The 22,806-nt window shown below is 38.2% G+C and overlaps 1 protein-coding gene across 1 annotated transcript in view; it reads right to left on the reverse strand.

The window, feature by feature from the left end:
- Positions 1-22,806, reverse strand: part of UNC13B (unc-13 homolog B (C. elegans)) — a 141,021-nt gene that overhangs the window by 58,741 nt on the left and 59,474 nt on the right. Inside the window, exons 11-12 of the mRNA XM_014531460.1 lie at positions 10,146-10,457; positions 7,438-7,528 (exon numbers count right to left, since the gene is read on the reverse strand). Of these exons, the coding sequence (XP_014386946.1) occupies positions 7,438-7,528; positions 10,146-10,457 (403 nt within the window). The remainder of the gene's footprint in view (positions 1-7,437; positions 7,529-10,145; positions 10,458-22,806) is intronic.

Raw genomic sequence — 22,806 nt, forward strand, 5'->3', positions numbered from 1 at the left:
GGGAAAGGTTTGACAATCAGTTTGAGGCAGCTCTGCCTCTGTATCTATTATTGTTCAAAAGTTTGTAATGGTCTTTATTATCCATGAATGAGTGAGATCATGTGGTATTTTTCCTTCATTGACTGGCTTATAAGAAATACATAATCTTGAGGGCATGCTCACCCAATTCTAGGACAATATGATAAACACCAAAATTAACTGTATATGAAATGCTATAGAAAAATATAAAAACGAGTATCTAACTCTACCTGGGGACTCTGGGAAAGGCTTTAAAGGATGTGACATCTAAGTTGAGCTCTGAGCATAACTGATAGCCATGGCTAGTGCTCTGTTTCAGGAAGATAATCTGGCAGTGGTATATTCAATGAATTCCAAGAAAAATATAAAAGCAAGGAAACCCCTGGAAGGCTAATACTATAATCTAAGCAGTAAAGAGGGGAACAGAGAAGATGAGACTGATAAAAGAAGTCACAGAGACAAAAAGAGCAATATCTGGCAAATGATCCAATGTGGGAGGCGAGAGAGACGGAGAATGACACCAAGCTTTTGAGTGGGTGACTAGCAGAATGATGGTGATTTTAATACAAATACAGAACAAAGGAAGAGGAATAGACCCAGAAGGGAAATTTCAAACATTGGAAAATTGTGGTGAAAAATAACTAGTAGATAACTAGACATAAAGGATAGAGCCTAAGGTCAAAGGGAAGGGTTGAAAGTATGGATATGGAATCATCTGCTTAGAAAGGCTAATTGGAAGTCTATGGCTGCCTATCACAAGCCAGGATCACGCACAGTACTGGCCTTACAGTGGTTGCTCAATTAAGGGTTCTGGATTAGAGGCTGAGGGAGAAGCAGATTTGAGATTAAAAGAGATGCCTGAGGAGAAGATTGCAGAAAGAAGAGACAGAGACAGGAAGGAACGGAGGTAGGCAAAGGAAGAAAGGAAGAAAATTGGGAGAATCTAGAATAATGGAAGCCAAGAAAATAGGAAGTTATAAGTAGGGAGTTAAAAAAAAAAACCACTATGGAATGCTACAGAGAAAAATGAGAATAAAGACTGAAGAAAGTGTCGGAGGGGGTGGTGGGAGTATATAAATATTTAACTGTTATCTATTTCTATCTCCCCTCTGGCCTATTACCTCTCAAATAATAAGAAAATGTCTTACAAATAGCCCCAACAGCAACCAGTGGTTCCCACTTATTAGTTGGCTTCATTTAAAATGGAGTAATTATGTTAGTTGCTTCCTTTTGGATAATTCTGGCAAAAGGATTTTCTCTCACAGACGAAAAGTTCCTTCCCAGCCAGTATCAAATGTTCACGTTCGTTGGATGGTCAAACAAGCAGTAGGAGTTAGAGAAAGTAGTAGAAAGAAGGGCTGCTTTGCTTATTATTTGGAAGCAAGTAATTTTGTGCTGAGGCATCAATCAGATTTATTCCATAAGAGTTTATTAAGTACCTTTCTTTACTGATACTTGTCCAGAAAATACTGCCAGCTGGAACTAAGGTCTGCTGCCAGTATCTGCTACCTTCCTCTGATTCTAGGCAGGTCAATGAGATGTTTTTATATGCTCCTCAAAAACCAGAGGCAAATTCCACCCTTTCAAACAAACTGCCCCAAATCCCAGTCCCAGATGTGACGTTTTATAAATCACAAGGTTCAGTCACAGCCTACAATGAGATCTAAGGTTTACAAAAGACCAACTACTTGATAAATATACAGATCCAAGCCATGAACGTGTCCAGAATATTTCAGAGGGGGGGGGGAGCATTTCTCTTGACAAGTATTCAAAAATAGCTCTTGGAAAATATTCCCACAGCAGCCTTGGGCCCCCCTCCCCTAGACTCAAGGTAAGGCACTTCACTGACTTCTTCCTTAAGAGATGGGGCTTCATCATTTTTTCCACAAGGGGAATCCCTTTCTCACAGTTTTAATTATAGCACAAAAAAAGAAGTATTTTTGCTTGGGAGAGTTACAAGTAAGAACAGAACTTTGCAGGAGAGAGAATTCATTTTCTGTCTTAATGATCATCCCTGAGAAAATGCTGATCCGTTTCTCAAGCTGACCAGCTACAATCTTGGATCTCCTGGGATTGCTCCATTTAAGCACAGCCCTTCTAATCTATATGCTCACTTCTATCTCTGCTTACTAAGCCTCTCCGTCCTCAGCTTTCTTTAGCAACAACCTAAGAGCTTCTGGCAAGGCTTCCTCACGACCTACCTCCATGCCTTCTCCTTCACTGTCCCTTCCACCTGGAACACCCACCCACCTGCTGCCACCGCAGTCTCTGTTTCTAGAGCTAAAAGTCTCACCTCCTCCCCCAGATTTTTCTGCAGCTAAGCCAAATAAGGTACAGAATCATATTCATTCCACCCACACTACCAACATTACTGCCTCATCAGCATTAGCAATGTCATCAAACACTTATTAGTAAGTACATATGGCCGGGTACGCAGCTAGCCCAGATAGAGATGCCCTATATGATCTCTTCCCTCAAGCTGCCAACACTCTTATAGAAATGGCATAAGAATAGTTCCTCAAAGTCTACTGAATGTAGTATCAGCTAAAGAAGTATAAATGTCCTATAAACTTACAGGAATATTTAAATCACAAATAAAGAAATGCAAATGAAAATAATGGTATATATCATTATTCTGCCAAATTGGCAAACATTTTCTAAAATGAATATGTTGGTACAGCATATTCAAATATTCAAAGTACAAATTGGAAAAATTTTCTGAAAACACACCTAGAAGTTTATCAGAAGCCTTTAAAAAGTATATACTCTTTAATTTATTTGACTCTATTTTGAGAAAGCTAAGTTAAAAATAAAATAATCAGAAATGAAAACAGACTTAATGATGTTCATAATAGCATTATTTTTCTTAGTAAAGAAACAAGAGAAATTGTTTGGAACATCTACATGATGGAATATTATTAACCTATTAATAATCATTAAATAATATTTTCAAAAATATTTAATAACCCAGATTAAGGCACACAAAAACAATCTAAATGAGAAAAATTTTAAATCCACACATAATATGGTCCAGATTCAGTAACTTTATATTCATGTATATAAAAACTAGAGGCCTGATGCATAAAATTCATGCAAGGGTAGGCCTCCCTTCCCCCGGCTGCTGGCTTCGCAGCCCCGGCCCCCACCAGCACCTGCCTTGGACTGGCGCTGCCCCTGTCCGCCTCCACACCACCCCCCAGTTCCCCAGTTCCGCGGAGCCTCCCAATCGATCATCCCGCAGAGGGTGGCCTGGGCCTCCCTCTGCTAGACGATGTGGGGTGATGGCAGGGCCCCCAACCAATCACATCGCACCCGCCTTGGCTGGCCTGGCGCGAGTGTATGTCATAGCGTGGTAGTCCAGACCGTTGTTCTTACTGTTCGGCTGTTCAGTTGATTTGCATACTATGCTTTTATTATTATAGATTATATTTAAAAACATAGTTAATATTTTGCTGTTATTGGCTTTAGGTACTTGACTTAGGAAAATAAAAATAGGAATCATTAAGAGAAGATAAAGAAGCACAGGGAAACTTCTGTGGAAATGCTGATGGGCTTTTCTGGCTACTTAAGCATCCATAAAAGGCTGGCTAAATATTCTGCTAGGTTCTACATTGGGCTCTAGAACACCAACAATAAAAAGTATAGCCCCACATTCAAAGATCTTACAAATACACAGAAAAGTAAGATGTAGCAGCAAACAAGAAACTCAATTACATCATGGTAAATGCCAATCTAGAAAAAGTATGCACAGAGCCTGGAAGCTTTACACACACAAAAAAACTTGACACCTGAGTGGGTGTTTTATTTTTAATCTTTATTGTTGAAAGTATTACATATGTCCTTGAGTGGGTTTTAAAAGATGTGAATGAAAACTGAGCTAGGTGGCCCTACCCAGGTGGCTCAGCTGGTTGGAGTGTCGTCCCATACATTAAAGAAGTTGTGGGTTCGATTCCCAGTCAGGGCACATATCTAGGTTGCAGATTCAGTTCCCAGGGCACATATGGAAGGCAACCGATCAATGTTTCTCTCTCTTGCCCTCTCTCTCACTCCCTAGCCCCTCCCTTTCTTTTTCTAAAAAAAGAAAAGAAATCAATAAAAATATATCCTCAGGTGAGGATTAAAAATAAATATGAGCTAGGTGGAGAAAGAGAAAGAGTATTCCATGTATGAGAAATAGCAAGTATAAAGCCTCTGAGATTTTGAAAAATAATTGTATAGTTGGAAGTGTTGATGAAACAGAACTGTAGAAAGAGGTAAGACTGCAAAGGAATATTGGGTCTATATCAGGCTTTTCAAATTCTTTTGTGAAGGATCTGTTTCTTATTTCCAATATGTCATGGACTGGTAATTTTGGTCTATACCCTGTTCAATGACATGAGACCATTGATCATGTGCTCGATGTCACAGCAATCCAAACTGCCTCTAAATGTTCGCTTTCAATTTCAGTAATTGTTTCAATAAAGACTAGAAACAAACTTCGTGAACTGGGCTGGTCCATGGACCATACTGAGCTGAATCACAAAAGTCTTATTTTATCATGAAAGCAATGTGGAATCATTTAAGTACATTTTTTTCTGGCTTCCTCTTTTTAAATCATAGTTTTAAGACATAATTTATAATCCTAAAAGAAAAGGTACTATTATTTTTATTTTATCATGAAAGCAATGTGGAATCAATTAAGTACATTTTTTTCTGGCTTCCTCTTTTAAATCATAGTTTTAATACATAATTTATAATCCTAAAAGAAAAGGTACTATTATTCTCCTGTTTTTCTGGATTAAGAAAATGTATCTCATTAAGATTAAAAAACTTGCTCACAGTGATACACTGAGAAAAAATATTGGACACTCATATCTCAGGTAAGAGTTAATTCCCCCAAAACAACAAAAAGCTCCTGGAATTCAAAAGCTTAATAGGAAAAATAGGCAAAAAAAAAAAAATATGAACAGACTGTTCACAGTAAAGTAAACACTAATAGCCTTTACTTATATGAAAACATGCTTAACTCTACTGATAATAAGATACGTAAATTTAAACTCTTCTGAGATACACCATTGCCTAGCAGACTAGCAAAAATCCTAAAGCCATTCTATTAGGTTTGGGCAGCAAAAAGCACCCTGGTGACATTACTGGTAGGAATATAAATTGATACAATCTCTGTTGAAGGCAGATACCCTTTGGGGTAGTCATTAAAGCTGTTCACAAATCCTTCCCTATCTTTTTCAGGGTATAAACACTACTAACTTGAAGTTAAATATGGCTTTATGATTTGCTTTGGCTGGGGAAATGTGAGCAAAAGTGACATATTGTATCTTCTGGGCAGGCGTTTTAAGAGCCAGAATGCAATTTACTATGTTCTCTTTCATCTGTTATCTTTTCTTTCCCCCTACCACCACAACTGGCAATGTTCTAGGTGCAAGCTATGCCATCAACCTGGTTTGCAGAGAAAACACAATTTAAAGCAGAATATAAGAACATATAGAATGACAAGCAGCATGAGTAAAATAAACCTTCGCTGTTTTAAGCCACTGACAAATGGAGGGCAATCTGGCAATATTTATCAAAATTACATATGCATATCCCCTTAGATACATGTGCATACATGCAAAATGACACATGTAAAAGGTACTCCTTTAGAACATGGTTGTTATAACAAGTGACTGGAAACAACCAAACAAACATGAACAGAGACTAGTTAAATACTTGTAATATATTCATATAGGGGAATATTATGCAGCTGTTTAAAAAAGAAACGTACTCTCAGAGCTAATATGGAAGAATCTGTAAGTGAAAAAGCAAGATATTCTCAGTGTGTATAATACACCATATTTGTGAAAATAAAAATTAGGGGGAGATTAGAATATATATTCATATTTGCTTACACTTGCATAAAGAAATTCTAGAATAATAGAAACTAACAAAAAATATTATCTTGAGGCAGAGTATTAAGGGGTGACTATTCAGGGGGAAAACCTCTTGATGTCATACTTCTTACTGTCTCACAACCTCAAACAATCTGTCAGCAAATCTCATCTTGAGTATAAATGGTGTACTTCTGCCTCTATCTTAACCTGTTATCAAATCCTTCTTTGAACTCTGGCTTGTCTTTCTTCTCTTGGCAATACTCAATCAGCTTCCAGTTACATTACCTATGTTGAAAATATATTTATAATTGTTCTCTTATTCAATTAAGTGGCAATGGTTCTTAATTACTCATAAATGAACCATGCCTTTCTCTAAATAATTCCAAGCTTTGGCAACTGTTTTTAGCTATTGTTTTTGAAAGACTCTGAAATGCCTTTTAAAAAGAACGTCATAACAAACTGTTTCTGCTCCAATATATACTCTTATCTTTCTCATTCAGGACTCTTCTTTTATGTGAAGGTTATTTATTTTACTTTCCTTTATAATAAGAATTACAAGACCCTTATTTCTTAAAAATTAGAAATAAAATATTAATAGGTATTATGACATTGACTCTTCATTATTTTTAAAATTGACATTTCATTATTTTTGAAATCTTAGTTTACAGAATGATTTGAAGGTCTAGTTCCACATCAAGTATTTCAATGCTTAGTTTTTATAGCTGTCACCGCTAAAAAAGATATTGATACACCAGTCAAATGAAAAATGTACAATTATGTCCTACATACCAAAGATTTTATTAAAATCTGGCTGTTTTCATCTTCTCTGATGTCTTACAAAATAGTCAGAAATACTTTTATATTTCTAACAAATAAGTTCAAACCTCATTAAAATTTTCATTTAATACGTTAATAGCCTCTTTCCAAGATTTTAAAATAGGCAGTTATGAGTTTTTGTAGCACTGTTTCTAATAACAAAAGAACACACACACACACACACACACAAGGAAGCATTTTCAAACATGTGTATTGAAAATGCTTCCTCCAAAGCAGCTACTTTTTCAATCACTTCTAAAACATTATCTTCTTGCTAAAGGGTCAAATGAACAGTGCTTATACAAAGGACAATTTAAAATAAATGATAGTTATTTTAGATAGAACTCGTGTAATAAATTAGGAATCAATGAGTCCACATCGATATAAATTGGTGGAAGAAAAAGGATATCTCTTCCTCATAGTAGAATGCCAGTTAATGAATGTAGAAAGGATAACAGAAATAGAAAGTTACCATTTGGCTGATTATGGTACTGAAAATAGTATATAACTTTATCTTCAGACTCTTGACCTACCAGGATTATTTGATTTTCATTAATCAGCATAGATGGAAGCCAATGACCACTTCCCATCATCTCTTAAGGCTCTGGTTTACTTGTCATATATTCCCAGAAATACACTAAGAAGATGACTAATCACTGATTGCTTCTTTGGCACCATATGTCTCCCAATTTCAAAGGAAAAATTATTCCAACTAGTACTAGAACAATAGATTTCCTACCTCCTGCAGCTGGAGTCGAACCTTGGTAACTGCTCGGATCCAATGTGCTCTGGCTTGGGTGAACGGCGAAGATGCAGTCTCCTCAGGAAAACTTGTAAAAAAAAAAAAAAAAAAAAGAATAGTCCTTAAAAATAGCCCAGGCCACACGGCAACAGGCAAAACTGCCTAATATCTAAATAAAATTATTTATATTCATGCCTACACTTGTTTAGTGATTCAGGCCACTAAAACAGCATGAATGTCCAATGTGGAAAAAAAAAATCCTCTCTGAAATGACAACTCCTTTGAGCTTCTCATCTGTTCCTTCTCTTTCCCCTTTTTTTGCTCATCCAATGAGGTAGAGTTCACTAGGACAGTCAGGGATCAGGATACTAGTAGCAATGGCAAGGGCCTGAGTTAATGTCTAGAATTAAAACTGTGCAGAGAGGTATAGAATAACTCTCTCACCTCACCTCTCAAGACCAACAGCCTCCTTTGGGGGTTCTACATGACATCCTTAGGGCAGAATTTTGTTCCTGAAAACTCTTGCTGCTCTACTAAGTATTTTGGAAGGCTTACCAATTCCTAGACTACATCGAAAGTGCTAAGAAAAAAAGCACAGCCCTTTTTCTGCCTTTATATTATTCCTTGAGCTGCCTCAGGTACACCCTCAGAGAAATGAACAATAAATATAACAAAGCAGCTTTGAGACAGAAATACTACGCTGGATTAGAACAAGTCATCATCCAGGTCCTTAACTGTAGAATAGTGGTTGATTCTTGGTGATAATACTTCTCCTGTCGCCCACTGTGGTATACCGCCAAGGCAACAAACAAATGCCTACCATCTAGACATGTAAAAATGTATATGCTGGGCTCTAATGTAATCTAACTGGATCAATTGTTCTAAAACATTTGTAAGCCCTTCTGGCCAAGGTAGAACTTGAATTCACAACTAGGATCTGAGAGGACACAGCCAGTATAGAAGGACAAATGCTCATGCTGGTCACTTCTGCTGCTCTACCAAGAACTCTACACAGACAACAGTATCTGCCAAGTCTAAGTTAACAGGGAATAAAAACTTAATACTACTCTGACTAACCATGAAATGGAATCAGAATAAAATATACTCACAAACTGGTAAGAGAAACTCACATAATGACAGTTTCCTTATAAGAATATTGCAGGCATCGGCAGTTCTAGTTCCTGCTTATACAAGAAACAGCCTTGACCACAACTTCAGTTGATGCAGATCACCCAACTTCAGGAATTTCACTAGCACTGACCTCCAGCATGCTGACATTAAAAATCCGTATCAGGACCAACAAGGACACTGCCTGCACGTCCACAGCCCCTCCTCCTCATCTCTTTGTTCTGCTTTCCCTCTCCCTTCCTATAAAAACCCCTGCTGAGGGGTGAGTTAGAGCTGGCTTTGATATCAATTCTAGGATGGGCTTTGCGACAAGTCCCCCATCTTCTCAGGTTACTAGCACTTGAATAATCCTCTTTCCTTTTTTACCAGCATCTGTCTCACAAGTTTGGCTTTCATGGTGGCAGGTAGCGGAACCTTGGTTCCGGTTACATAAGGTCTACAAAGAGTCATCTTTCAGTGGGTTGTCAACCCAGTAAAAAAGCTGGTCCAGAGCTCAATTTCCTGGATGTTTCATCTATTAGATGAGCCACCAAAGATGACTAAAGATTAAGAAAAAGGAAGAAGAGAAAATACGTTTATACTTTTAGTGGTGGAGTTGACATACCAACCATTCTCTCACTTTTACCTCGTAATCAGCATTCATTGCTCTGATCTTTCAGTGAGAAGCTTTATTATTAGATATTGACATTTGAGAATCTAAGTCACACCTACCCCTTATCACTCTCCATAAGTGGTTTTCAAATGGGGCTACAGAAATCTGGCAATATCTGGAAACATGTTTGGTTGTCACACTAAGGGTTGCTACTGGCATCTAGAGTGTACAGACCAGGGATACTCCTAAACATCCTACAATGCACCCAATAGCTCCCCCCCCCAAAAAAGAGTTATCTGGTACAAAATGTCAATAATGCCAAGACTGAGAAGTCCTGCTCTGCCCTAACCTATCAGCAACGTTACTGACCAATTTAGCTCAATAATAACACTCAAACTCTGTACTAAGTTTCATTATAAGACTGTTAAAAGGAAATATTTAAATTTTTTCTTATGGGTACCAACTGCCAGATACACTGCTAGGCCCTGCAGAGGCTGAGGAGTGAGTTAGATCTGGCTTTGATATCAATTCTATCTCAACCCTGTCCTGGTTTTCTCAGCCAGGGGGGAAAACACACACACAAAAAACCAAAAAGCAATGTTCATAAAATCATTTTAAATATTAATATACTTGGAAGCCTATTTCATTCTAAGCAGCTCCTTTGAATGAAATAATCTGCAGGGCTCAGGTCAGTTCCACACTCAGAGGCTACCATATATGGGGTCAACTAGCAAGCCAAGAACTTCAAATTCAAAAAAGCCTGGTACACTCTAGCTAACTACAAAGATCCCAAGTATTCTTAAGAGATCTTTAAAATATCTTGGGACTTATACCAAAAATCAAAGGGAGAATGTAGAACTAAGCCTCAGTACCCTCATCACCACCAAACCCAACTGTAGGGGGAAAAATGAAAAGCACATATTCAGCAATATAACAGGGTAGGACTGAGGAAACCTTGTGAGCTCCTCAAGCAGCCATCACCTACCTCTCTTGGGGACCTAGGACGTGGTCTTTTTGTAGCACCAGATCTGGGGTAGGATGGGTTGTGACATCTTTCATCTCCTTGGGTTCACATGCTCTCCCCTTCTCTACTTCACCAGTCACCTCCAAGGTTTTCTCTTGTTCTCCAAAAGCCACTTGGACATCTCTAGAGAAGCTACCAGAGCTGTGGCAGGAATGAATTGAGTCCTTCTCCCGACGGTCATCATCTTGTTCATGACACTGGTCCAATTCACTCAGCTGAGAGCTTCCTTGGCTCACATTACAGGAGGAGTCATACCTACTACTGCTGGTGGGGCTGTGAGAAGGAGAGGAATACAGATGAGTAAGTAAGTGCAAACTAAGGATCAGAGTAAAAGTAATAGATTAATCCCGGAAATAATGATTGTATCAATGGCAAGAATCACAAACAGGAGGTTCCTGGGAATGGAGGACCAAACTTTACAATCTAGAAGACCTAGTCTCTACTTAGCAGTCACAACAGGGAAAAAACACATGCTGGGTTCTTAAACAGCACTTAACCTCAACACAGCAATTGACTTTGAAGCATGCCTTGTCTTAATGTGATATTCATAAGTAGATTAAGAATTATTAAAAAGCCTATTGTTAAAAGTCTAAAATTCTTTACTGAGACTTCTAAAGAAACTTGTCCAGTGGCTGTGATTAAAGTTTTCTAATTTTCACATAATAAAATGGATGAACTCTACTCCCTTTTGCTATTATTTGTTAAATTGAGGTCCCCTTTCCTTCCTGTACAATTGTTAATGTGGATGCCTGTGCCTTAGAATGAGCAAAGGACAATAGACATATCCCTTCAATTATCTCTCAGACATCTGCACAATAAGGTAATGGAAGCCACTGAGAGATGGAGGTTAGGATCAAGAAATTCCTCATGGGATTTCATTGACCATTCATCTCATGAATGTTACAATGATATTCCTGACAGCATACAGAATGTCCCATAGATGAACTTGCCCATCTGTAACTAAGTTGTTCTCAGGACATAGCTTAATTTTGGATAAAGTGGACAAAGTCCAACTCCAGGATCTAGGTCAGGGCCATATTAATGAATTTCTATACCTGAAGAGAGGTCAACCCAACCCTCTCTCAAACACCCAAGTTCCCATACCCAGAAAGGAAATTTGTTCCCCTGCTATGAGAGTTAGAAGCTGTAGCAAAGACCTAGGACGTGGTCTTTTTGTAGCACCAGATCTGGGGTAGGATGGGTTGTAGCAGTGACTCATGGCCAAAAAGAAGAGCAGTACCCAGAAGTTACTCCCTTCAGCCATATGTAGAATCTAAGACGTTCCGACCTATTCAAGATAGAGGGACTTAGTGATAATCTACAAGACCTATCCCAGTCCATTTGGATAGTCCCATCCAAGTCAGGGGCCCTTATTTTACTTCTGGTAACCTGCTAGAAAGCCAGAGAGTCAAGCCTTCAACTAAAGGGCTTATGTTTACTCTTGGCCAAATGAAGATACATGGTTGTTTTCCAGTAATATTTTCCCTATGGTTCCTCCCAATTACCTGGTATTTTCATTTCTCTCTTTCTCTCTCTCTCTCTCTCACACACACACACACACACACAATCTCTAAAGCCCCTGACCAGCCTCTTTGGACAGTTTTTTGCCAGAGATCAAAGCATCATTCTTAAACTGCACTGTATGGTGCTTCTTCTTAGGAGAAATAATAGTACCCTTTGCAGATAGACCTGACAATGGTCCAGACTGAAGAACTACAGCAGATAATAGCCCTGAGCTCCTGTGAGACTTCATTCAAAGCATTTATCAGACACAAGTCTCATAGATAGAAAAGGCACAGACTGGAAGAAGCTATGCAAATTCATCTGGAACAGGATATAGAATATAGATTATCCCAAGCCGTCCTTTGTATTTTGTATTTTACTTAATACCCTCATTGCCACTGAGGAAAGTATCTTAGAAGACTTGGAAAAGGGAAGTAAAGTAGGTCTCTCCCCAGCTATTACAGATATAAGTGCTGAAGGCCCATGGAAGCATCCTAGCCCATCATGTGGTTGTAATTAATATATACTACTCAACTACTTGCTGCCTCTTCCTACCCTCCCTTCTCCATTCCATGTTATATAAGGCAGAGCAAATCAGAGTGGGTAAATGTCAGGGCCTAGCCTTTCCTTTAAGTAGGAAACTTCTTGTTCCAATAAATAAATTTAAATTTGGCACTAGAGAGAAGGGAGAGGATGAAAAGACCCATACATTATTTCTTGTTACTTAACCTCTAATTAACATGAAATTCGGGTGCTAGGAAAGACAGAGGAAGGATGAAAAGCAGGCTATATCTAATCTACCTCTAAGTCATTGCATCATAAATGATCAATTCCTTGAAATCATTTATGATGCTTTAGTTGAGAACAGGCCTTTCATTGGTCTTTGTTTCCTTGATGCCATGCAGAGTAACTGGCAGCTGTACAATCAAAACAGAGTCAGAGCTGGCAGGCATTGCCTCCTCTCCTTGTGTTTCTGGCTGGTGAAGTAGCTCAGAGACAGTACAGTGCTCTTCCTCATGACTCTCTGAAAGACTGGTGAGGCCAGAAAGGTTGCCTTTGGTATTCCAGTCTTCTCCAGATGCTGGGATTTCCTGCTGGTTTTCCACTTCTCCAAGCCCTGAAAGCCCACAAGCACCTATACTTGGCTTGGGCTCCAGCCGATCAGAGGTCACAGAGAGATGAGCAGAGACCTTAGCTGGGTCAGCACTGGCCCAGGACATTTGAGAAGACTCCAAGGCTTTGTCAGCCTCCCTGGAGTTAAGGTCCTGGTCACTGCTGAAAATCAAAACTGGAGTGGAGGATTCTGTAGGCATTTGTTCAGGGTCCCCTTTGTGCTCTTTTGGCCAGGGGAACAAAAGGTCCAGCTTCTTTCCAAACCTTAGTTTAGGATCATTTGCCACTATACTGCCCTTGCCCTCATTACCTCCCTCAAACAGAGCTGACAACTTCTTAAAACCGGACATTAAACCAGTCTCTGCTCCCCTATTGCCAGAGGAGGAAGGTGGGGAAAAGAAAGAGCTCAGTGGTTTCCCATAGTCAGTAGCAGAGGATGGGAAATGGAGCTTTGGCCAATTGGTCATGTTTGGGATCTCAAAACGTGATCTTGGCTGCTCTGTTTCCTGGAGGGCTGCAGGTGGATCTTTCTGGGCATCAAATACCCCATAACTTTCTTTGGCACAAAGCACAGGTTCCTCCCACAGAGGGTGAGAAAGGGATCCTTGGGTTTCCAGTGTGGCTCTCTGACCAACTGAACTTGCCTCACTGAGCGGTGTTGTGGTACTGGTTTCTAGTGAATTGGTTCCCTGTAGCTCTAAGATGTTTTGTTTTGTGGAGGCAGATTGCATAGCTGGCTTTGGCTCAAGAGGAAGCGGCTGAATTGGAGAAGGAAGCTCTTGGGCAATCCAGGTAGGATCTGGATGGGACTGTGTTGGCAATGAAATATTCTCTGCTTCAAATGATGCCTCTGTGTCTGTGCCCTGCAACACCCCCATGTCTCCTTCATCACTCAGAGATAATACTCCTTGTCCAGTATCATCTCCTGAGACAGATGTAGCCCCAATTGTTTCAGAACCCTGGAGTTCTGGAATATTGTCAGGAATACTGTTTTCCATTTCAGTCATTAGTTTTAGATCATCTGTCAAGGTATTGTCAGGAATATTACTGTTTTCCACTTGAGTTGTGAAGTTAGGACCATTTGTCAAGGTCTCCGAGTCTGACTTGGCTCTAACCACAGTCATTCTATAGTCATTGAGAGCAGATTCTGAATTGAATGATGCAGAAGCATCCTCTCTCCATAAATTTTCTGGAGGTGCTGATCCTACAGCATCTCTGGAACTACCTTTTTGAAGCCATGCAGTAGCTGGGATAGATGATTCTTGTTTGCATGTCTCTGGTTTGGGACTTTTGAAAATTCCAAATAACTCACCTTTGAGTGGCGGAGATGATGCACCAGAAGCAAGAGAGAAAAAAGAGTTTTTCTTTGGAGGTTTAGAAGAGGAGAAAAATCCAGAGAGAGTTTTGGGAGGTTCAGTTGAGCTCCCAGAGAAAGATTTCACTTTGTTCACAAACCCTGAAAGCATTCCTACTGAAGAGCCCAACAATGACTTGTCTTCCTCTTTATCTGTGTCTCGGCCCTGGAGGTGCCCTGCACACCCCGGCTCTTCAGAGGAAGAGGTTGGCTCCAGGATCTGTGTTAAGATCTCAACAGGGGCCTTTTCTAATGGCAAGTTCAATGGGCCACCAGAAAATCTTTTATTTTGGTGGTGGTTAGTACAAGTGTCTAAATCGTTGAGCTTTTCAATCAAATGACCATCATGTGGAAAAGCTGAGGCCAGTGAGCAGCTGAGGAGGGCTTCCTGTATGAAATCTTCTTCATGAGAAGCTACCTCCAAGGTCTCTGGACCAATAAGCAGTGCTTCAGTCTGTGCCTGATATCCTGGTGAATGAGGAGCAATGTCTGTTTGCAACTGATTCAACTGGAAATCTGCTAAAGATCCATCACTGGAGCCTAGCTTTCCCTGATAGTTCCCCCCTACATTGAGCTCATCATCAAGGGAGGTAACCTCAATGGTGTTGTTAATGGAAACACAAGGAGCCGTTTGCTGCTCATGAATTAACTCCTGGACTATGCTACCTCTATTGCCATTGGAACCTTCATTCACTGTGCCACACGTGTCTACAAAAACACTTGGCTTCTTACAGGGCTGGGAAGTCACTGGAGCAATAGTTGAGAGGCTATGCTTTTCCCCAGGAGTCTGCTGTTTTGCATCCAAAAAGGACAAGCTGAAGAAATTAAAGGAGCTATTATGAGAGGCATCCTTCTTGATGCTTGAATTAGTGGGAAAAAAGGAAGGGAGTGTGAATAGCCCTTCTGCTTGAGATTTGGTTCTTGGTAGAGTAGCAGAGGCTTTGTTCTCAGGTTTTTCGGATCCAGTCAGGAAAGAAAATAAACTCTTTCTGGTTGGCAACTCCAGTTGGGGTGGAGATATTGTGACAGTTGAAAAACTTAAGTCTTTATCAGAAAAATTATCTTGTTCATTTGAATTTTTTCTGCTCAGAATATCAAAAGATATTTTATTACTTCCTGAAACTTCTGTCACTGTAGACACACCACTAGTTTCTATTGTAGACTCTCTTGAAGACTCTTTGAAACAATTTGTTGAGAAAGATGGATTTGGTGACTGCTGGATTAAGTGGTCTCTGGAGGGTACCTCTTTTTCAGTCAAATTATTGCCCTGAATATCCTTAGTTGATGGTTCCTTTAGCCCAGTATCATCAATAGTAGTCTGCTTATTCAGACTTCTAACACGAACCTTCCCTTTAGAGGAAACTGGTGCGGCAGGAAAGTTCCCAAAATCCTGGATAGTTGGCTTTGTGGGATTAGGACTTGACTTGACCTCATCCTTATTAGTCATTGAAGAAACAGACATATTTTCAGTTGTCTGTGTAGAAGATACATTGGTTTTAAAGAAATCCCCAAGGGTACCAAAAAAATTTGAAACACCAGAAGATTCATTCTTTTCCTGAGATGTTATTTTTCTATTTTTGTCACCATTCTTTTCTAAGTCTGGTGATCCTTCTTTATTCATCTGGGTTTTAAAGAGGTTCAAAAACCCAGATGCCTGTTTTTCATTTGCTGTTGCACTTACTGAAGAGTCTTCTCCCCGACCAAAGAGTTTCAATGCACTTTTAAATAATGTTCTCTCAGACTCTTTAGAAGACTGATCCTGGGAAATCTCACTATTTTTGTGTTCATCCCTACTAAACTGCGATGCAAGAGGAACTGAAACAGAGTCGGTTGTCATGATTTCATCATCTTCTACGGCTAATTTAGCCTGAGGAGTTATTTGGCTTACCTGGAAAACAGGTTTCAACAAACTTTGTTTTTTCACATGAATGCTTTTTTTTAAAGGAAATTCTTGCTTCATATTTTCAGTAAATTCTGGTTGCTGAACATCGGATACTATTTGTCTCTCTGAATCCTTAAGAAGACTTTCCTCCTCATTTTGAGATTTACTCTCTGATTGCTTACTCAAGATTAATGACTGAAGCTCATCATTTGTGAGCTCTGCTAAGTTTGACTGCTGATCCTTCTTATGTGTGGCCAAAGACTCTAAGGATTCATTCTTTTCAAAATTCAAAGTACTTCCAACTGGAGCACCCGAAGCAGAAAATAATGAAGTCACTTTGTTCAACAATGACATCTCTTCTGTTTGTTGTGGGCTGTTAGTCATATTCTCAAGATGAACCAAAGTAGTACCTTCTTCAGAACTCTGAAGCCAATGAAAACTGGGAAGGTAAACTAATGAATCCTTAACTACAAACTGGTTCTTGTCTCCCTCTTTAATTTGATTTTTATTTAAGACATGATTATCAATACTTTGGGGTGGATTTCTGAGATCCAATGTATGTTCAAAGTCTTCAGAAACACACAACCTTTCTTCAAAAAATCCAAAATCTCCTTCAAACTTTTCAGAATTACAGACTGAAAAATCTAATGGTCGATCCCTTTGGTTATACCTTGACTCTTCAAGAACTTGTGAAAATGTTCCTAAATTTAGATACATTGGTCCCTCATTTCTTGGCAAAACTATAGATAAGTCAAGAGGGTCATCAATTGGTTCCTCTTCAACATACCACAATAATTCATCTCCTTTATCTAGTACTCTAAAACTACAGGCAGAAATAATGCTGTCATCCAATATAATACCTGATAAATCATTAGTCTGTGAATCACAATTTAAATACTCTTGATAAGGACAATCAGGTATAAATAAATATGCATACTGCCCAGTAGAATCAGTGAGAAAAGAATAGATATATTGACCATCATGGAACATATAATATTCATAGTCTCCATCCTCTGATGGCCACCACACTCCATTTTCAAGACATGACAACCATTCCTGGTATTCATAACCAATATTTGAAAAAACAAAGTTTTCATCCATTCTTAATGATTCTTGATCATCTATGGGGTATGAAGTCTTCTCATAACCTGAAGAACAACTTAAGTCAATGGGTAATTCTTCTAGTGAATTCTCAGTCTCATTAATTGAAAGATGACAAGGATTTCTACATGAGTTAGCTGCCCACATATCACCTCTTACGAAGTAATCTTCATTAAATGCAAACTGATCGAATGATTCATATGGTAAGTCACACCAAATGACACTGTTTGAATTTGTTCTACACTCCAAGATATTTGCATTTTGATCTTTTTGGCAAAAATTTATTGCTGGGTTTTCTGAATCAGGCCACACAAAAACATCAGCTGATGGAAATGTATTTTGATTCAACATATAATAAACTGGCTGAAGTATTCTGGAATCTTTAGATAAATCTTTTATATCAGAGTCCCATTCATAACAGAAATGACTGTTCATCTCTTCAAAAACTTGACAGTGGTTTGATTTATTAAGAATGTTAGTATTTAGTATAGGTGGATTTAACTTATTTGAATTTTCACATAAGTTTGCCTCAACAATATGGTGTGGTGTTGGCCTCTTAACCAAAGATTTTTCTAAGAGGTCTTGCTGAGCATTTGGTACACTGTTCTCAGAAGAGGGGCAATACTTTTCACTGTGCTGGTTTTTCCATATATAGGGGCAATGATGATTATCAACCCAAGCATCAACTAACGGTATGTTTTCTTTAGGTGAAGATAAGAAACTTTTTATGAAGCCAGAAGTTTCTTGCTTTTCATCATGATTCCTCTGGTTCTCAGAAGTCACACATGAAGTAACAGGGATCTCATCCAAGAATAAATGCTTATTTCCATTCAAATTCTTTATGTCACCTAAAGACATGGACTTTGCTTCATCTGGTTTATAATCAGTCATACTGCTACTGGTTATCAAGTTAAATATTCCCGAGAGTAAGCTTGGGGTATTATGCCTGTGATGAGAATCATCATTTTTCAAATTTAATTCTTGTGTACTAGACAAGTTTTCAAGAGAAGAGAATCTGTTAAACAAGCCAGAAAGGAGGCCTCCTTGTGTTCTTTTCTTGGAAGCTTTATCTACAAGTCTGTCTTCACTAATTTCATTAATCAAGGTGGGTTGTGAAATAGAAGTCAATGCTAATGAAGAGTCTGATACTATTAAAGATGTCACTTGTGTAAGAGTCTTACTTTCTCCTGAATCAGAAGGCCTATGCTCTTTGGGCACCACTGCAAGGATGGCTAAAGTATCTCTTTCACAGTTCTCTTCTGCTGTGTGGTCACTGGAATTTAATACCTCTACATCCCCAAATTTCTCAAGATCATTATTAGTATTTGGAACTGAATCAGACTTTATTTTATTAAGTGTGGCATCTTCAGGACAATTTTTTTGGTCATTTTTATTAAATTTCTCTGTGTCTCCAAATTTTCCTACATTATTATGAATATTTGTAACTGAACTAGATTTTATTGAACTAAGTTTGGTATTTTCATGGCAGTTTCTTTGCATCTCTTCATCAGTGGCTACTTCTGAGCCATGAAAACTCTGGTCATTGACAGTGATATGGCTGTCAGTGAAAGGAAATTTAAACAAAGGAAAAATGCTTCCTTTCTCTCTTAAATCCTGCTGCTTTTCAGAATGACTAAGAACACTGAGAAATGGAATATGTAATTTTCCACTAAAAGAAAAGGAATGTCCATCTTTCTTAGGGATCTTTTCCCATCCATTGTCCTCCAACGGATGAACTTTCCTAGATTCTGACAAAGTTTCCTTTGAACAGTTTTCAGTGGAAGTGAGTAAAAACTGGCTAAAAGATTTTCTGAGTGGCTCAAGGAAATCATCATCACCAGTAACTCTGTCTCTCCCTAATGCCGTTGAAGAAGACTCTTTATTTGCAGTTTTACTGCCAGCTACACAAGGCTGTCCTGGAGTATCTTTGGCACATACTAGTATTTTTGGTTCATCTGGTAACAGAGAGAGGTCTATGCGGGGTTTTCTTTCCAACAGATTCTCAATATCATCTTTCTTACTTGCAGAACTAGCTAAGTTTGAAGATTCACTGGCTGCTTGGGAAGACAACAAATCCTCACTTATGGTCATTTGGGACAAGCCTGTACTGTCTCCATTACTCTTATCTAAAGCAATGATGCTACTGTCATTGCCAAGTGTGTCTTCCCTTTGACTTGATTCTGAACCACACCCAACGAAGCTTTCCTTTCTTGTTGGCTTGTTCTTACCTTTTTTGGTTTCATCCTTTTCTGGAAAGATCTTTAATGGAGTTAGCATGCTGAAAACAGACTTTATAACTGAACTCTGACTCTGTGGAGCAGAGTCCCTTCCAAGAGTTTCTGCTGCATCCTGAAAGCTTAAACTTCCAGTTTTAATGCCTATGTGCTCATTTCCAGAGGTTTTGTCATGTCTGCCAAAATCCTTATTATCAATTGTTTGAGAAGGTAATGGAGATTGCATGGAAAGATCCTTCTCTGATACTGACTTGGCTCTGGGTCTAGATCCCGAATTAATTGTCTCTATTTTAATAAGAGTTCCTGTTCTCTCTGGAGCTAAAGAACCCAGCTTTTCCATAGAGAATGTTAGATGCTTTGTGCCCGAGCCCACCTTTTCTGTGAGTGAACTGAACAAAGAACCAACAGCACATTTCATTCCATTCAACTCAGGAAAATAGATGGCCTTGTCCTTGTCATTCTTGACAATGTTTATAGGTGGTATTTGATCCCCAGGGTTTTTTTGTTCTGCATTATCAACAGTACTATTAATTTTATATGTTTTTTTAGTTTTTGAAAGGGAACCATATTTATCAATCTCCTCTTCCTTCTCTGCTAAATATTCTGAGACTGTTTCTACAAAACACTGAAGCTCATCTATTGTATCAATATAGTTCTCCTTAGGTTCAGTAGAAGAAAGGGTTCTCTCTTCCATGGGACACCCAGACAGATCTCCAAGTGTGTTTGCATTGCAATTCATCCTTTGTAATGGGAATGCTGGATTTGCTACATAATATTCTTTAGGAAAGCCTCTAATATGATGGACATTGGATGGATGGCATGTTGGTGACAGTAAACCTTCCTGCTTATCAGAAGAAATGGGCGAATCCAGAAGTTCATCAGAAGTACTGCTAGTAGAATCTTCAAGAATATCCAATGGAATGAAATCAGTGACATGCTGGGTTAAGCCAGATGACTTTTCGCAGTTCTTAAAACAACCTGGAAGATCATAATCATGACTTTCCAACTTAGCGGCCCACATGCCACACTTAACCACAAATCCATTTTTGTAGGGGTGCAAAACTGGGTAATTATTTTTCTTCTTTTCAATGTCGCAAAGGTTACAATTTTCACTATTAGGATACATACTTTTGAAGTTAGTCTTCGTTCCTAATCTATCATTATATTGTCTTCTTTCATTGTCTTCCAAATGACTGTACAAGGGTTTCTTTTTCCTTCTATCAATTGTATCATATTTCTGAGGATATCTGGAGGAAACAGATGCTTCAAACTTAAGGTCAAAGTTAGAGGCAGTAGAGAATTCTGTTTCTTGGCTCTGAAAGGGTATCTTTTTCCAATTCTTGTAATTTGGTTGTACTTGTTGGCTGTAACATTTATCAGTTTTTGAAAGAGTTTTAATTTCCTTTATCTGTGCTTCTTTTATGTTTATGTTACTGTTTTCTAGCAACTCTTGTGATGTTTTCCCCTCTGTCTGCTCATATATACCTTCTTGCTCTTTAGAGTCAGTATCAGAGAAAGCTGAAATAATCCTAATTCTGTCAGTTTTAGTCTGTAAACCTTGTCTAGTGTAAAGAGATAAGTTTGAAGAAATATGAAGCAAAGAAAAAAGGAAAAACAGGGAAAAGAAACAAATAAGATTTAGTGCACATCCAATAAGAAAACTAGAATTAGTAAAATTATCAATTTAATAAAAACCATTCAGACTGAAAAATATAAGGAAATCCACATGATCTTAAATTAATATTATAGCAATGTAGTAAAAGAGTATTTTCCACATCAAAAAAGAACAGCTATAATAGTAACTTTTAAATACTTCACTAGCTATCATAAGTTTTTTTTAAATCCTTTATTTTCTAAGAAAGAAACTAAATGAACATGTCTCAGCAATATACTAGTATAGCAGCGATTTTCAATCTTTTTCATCTCATGGCACATATAAACTAATTACTAAAATTCTGCAACACGCCCTGACTGGTTTGGCTCAGTGGATAGAGCATCGGCCTGCGGACTGAAGGGTCCCGGGTTCAATTCCGGTCAAGGGCATGTACCTTGGTTGCAGGCACATCCCCAGTAGGGGGTGTGCAGAAGGCAGCTGATCGATGCTTCTCTCTCATCGATGTTTCTAACTCTATATCCCTTTCCCTTCCTCTCTGTAAAAAATCAATAAAATATATATTTTTTAAAATTCTGCAACACACCAAAAAAATACATTATATTTTTGCCAATCTGTCAAAAAAAATAGGTATGATTTTGATTCATTCACACCGGATAGCTGTTGTTGTTGGCTGTTGTCATTTTTTACTTGACAATCTAAGGAAAAAGAGGTCAGTGCCCCTGACTAAATAGTCAGGTATTGCATGTTTTCGAAATTCTTGCAGCACACTCGTTGAAAATCGCTGGTATACAGAATGTATCTACAATGCCAACTTTAAAACTGTTAAGTATTCCATGAAAATATATCAAGGGATTTCAAGAAACCTAAATTTGTTGATGAATTTGGGTCTGAAGAGAAGCCAAGCTGTTAACCTGCTGAAAGTTATATTTGAGGCAGTATAGCCAACAATATGGTCAAACACATTTCTTTTAGAAAGAAAAAATATACGCATAATAAAAATAGTCTTTGACTATCAGAAGTCAAACCTTGTTACAGTGCCAAAAAAAGCAAATTATTTAAAGCGTTATAATTGTTATTTGTGAAATCTAAGACTATATGCATTGAGGATTACAGTGAAATAAAAATCTTTCTCTATATTGAGTACAACAGCAGAAGCCACATGTTCAACTTAAGTCAATGAATACAGAAGAGAGCTGACCTTTCTTTCAGTTAGGTTAGAGACTGCCTACTTCCCATGTAGTGAGGTAGGGGTGTAGAGAGAGCCTACAGACTAGGAGCTTGTCAGCTCAGTGTGTTCTTTTATAGATCTAGCATCGAATAGCATTTATTTAGGAAACAGAAAAAAAGATCAAAGTTGTAACTTAGTGGCTAAAAATCTTTAAGATTTTTAGTCTTTGAGACTGATAGTCTTTTGCAACCCCTTAACACTAGAGATACTTTGGCGATATAACAAAGTCCAATTCTACTATCAAACCTCAAATTAGGTATTTTTACATAATTTACATACATTTCCCATTATTCTGGACTCATTAGGCAGAAGTCCATTTGATAGAGTGAGGAAATCAACTTTACATATTTTTTTTACATGCAGTTCCATTACTCTCCATTATTCTCAAAAACTCAAACTAAACTAAGTCCAGTCTGAAAAAAGTCTTTATAGTTACAACTTAAAATCAATAGATAGCCAGGGATAGAGTGAATGAAGCTATTTATTCTTATACTTCTGATTTATTGGAAGATACTGCAAACATGTTTATTCCCTCAAGATTTTTAAATGTTCTTCTTATAAAACTGTACAACTTAAGAACTTAGACTATTTC

Source organism: Myotis brandtii, unplaced genomic scaffold, assembly GCF_000412655.1.
Source record: "Myotis brandtii unplaced genomic scaffold, ASM41265v1 scaffold806, whole genome shotgun sequence".
Lineage (NCBI taxonomy): Eukaryota > Metazoa > Chordata > Mammalia > Chiroptera > Vespertilionidae > Myotis > Myotis brandtii.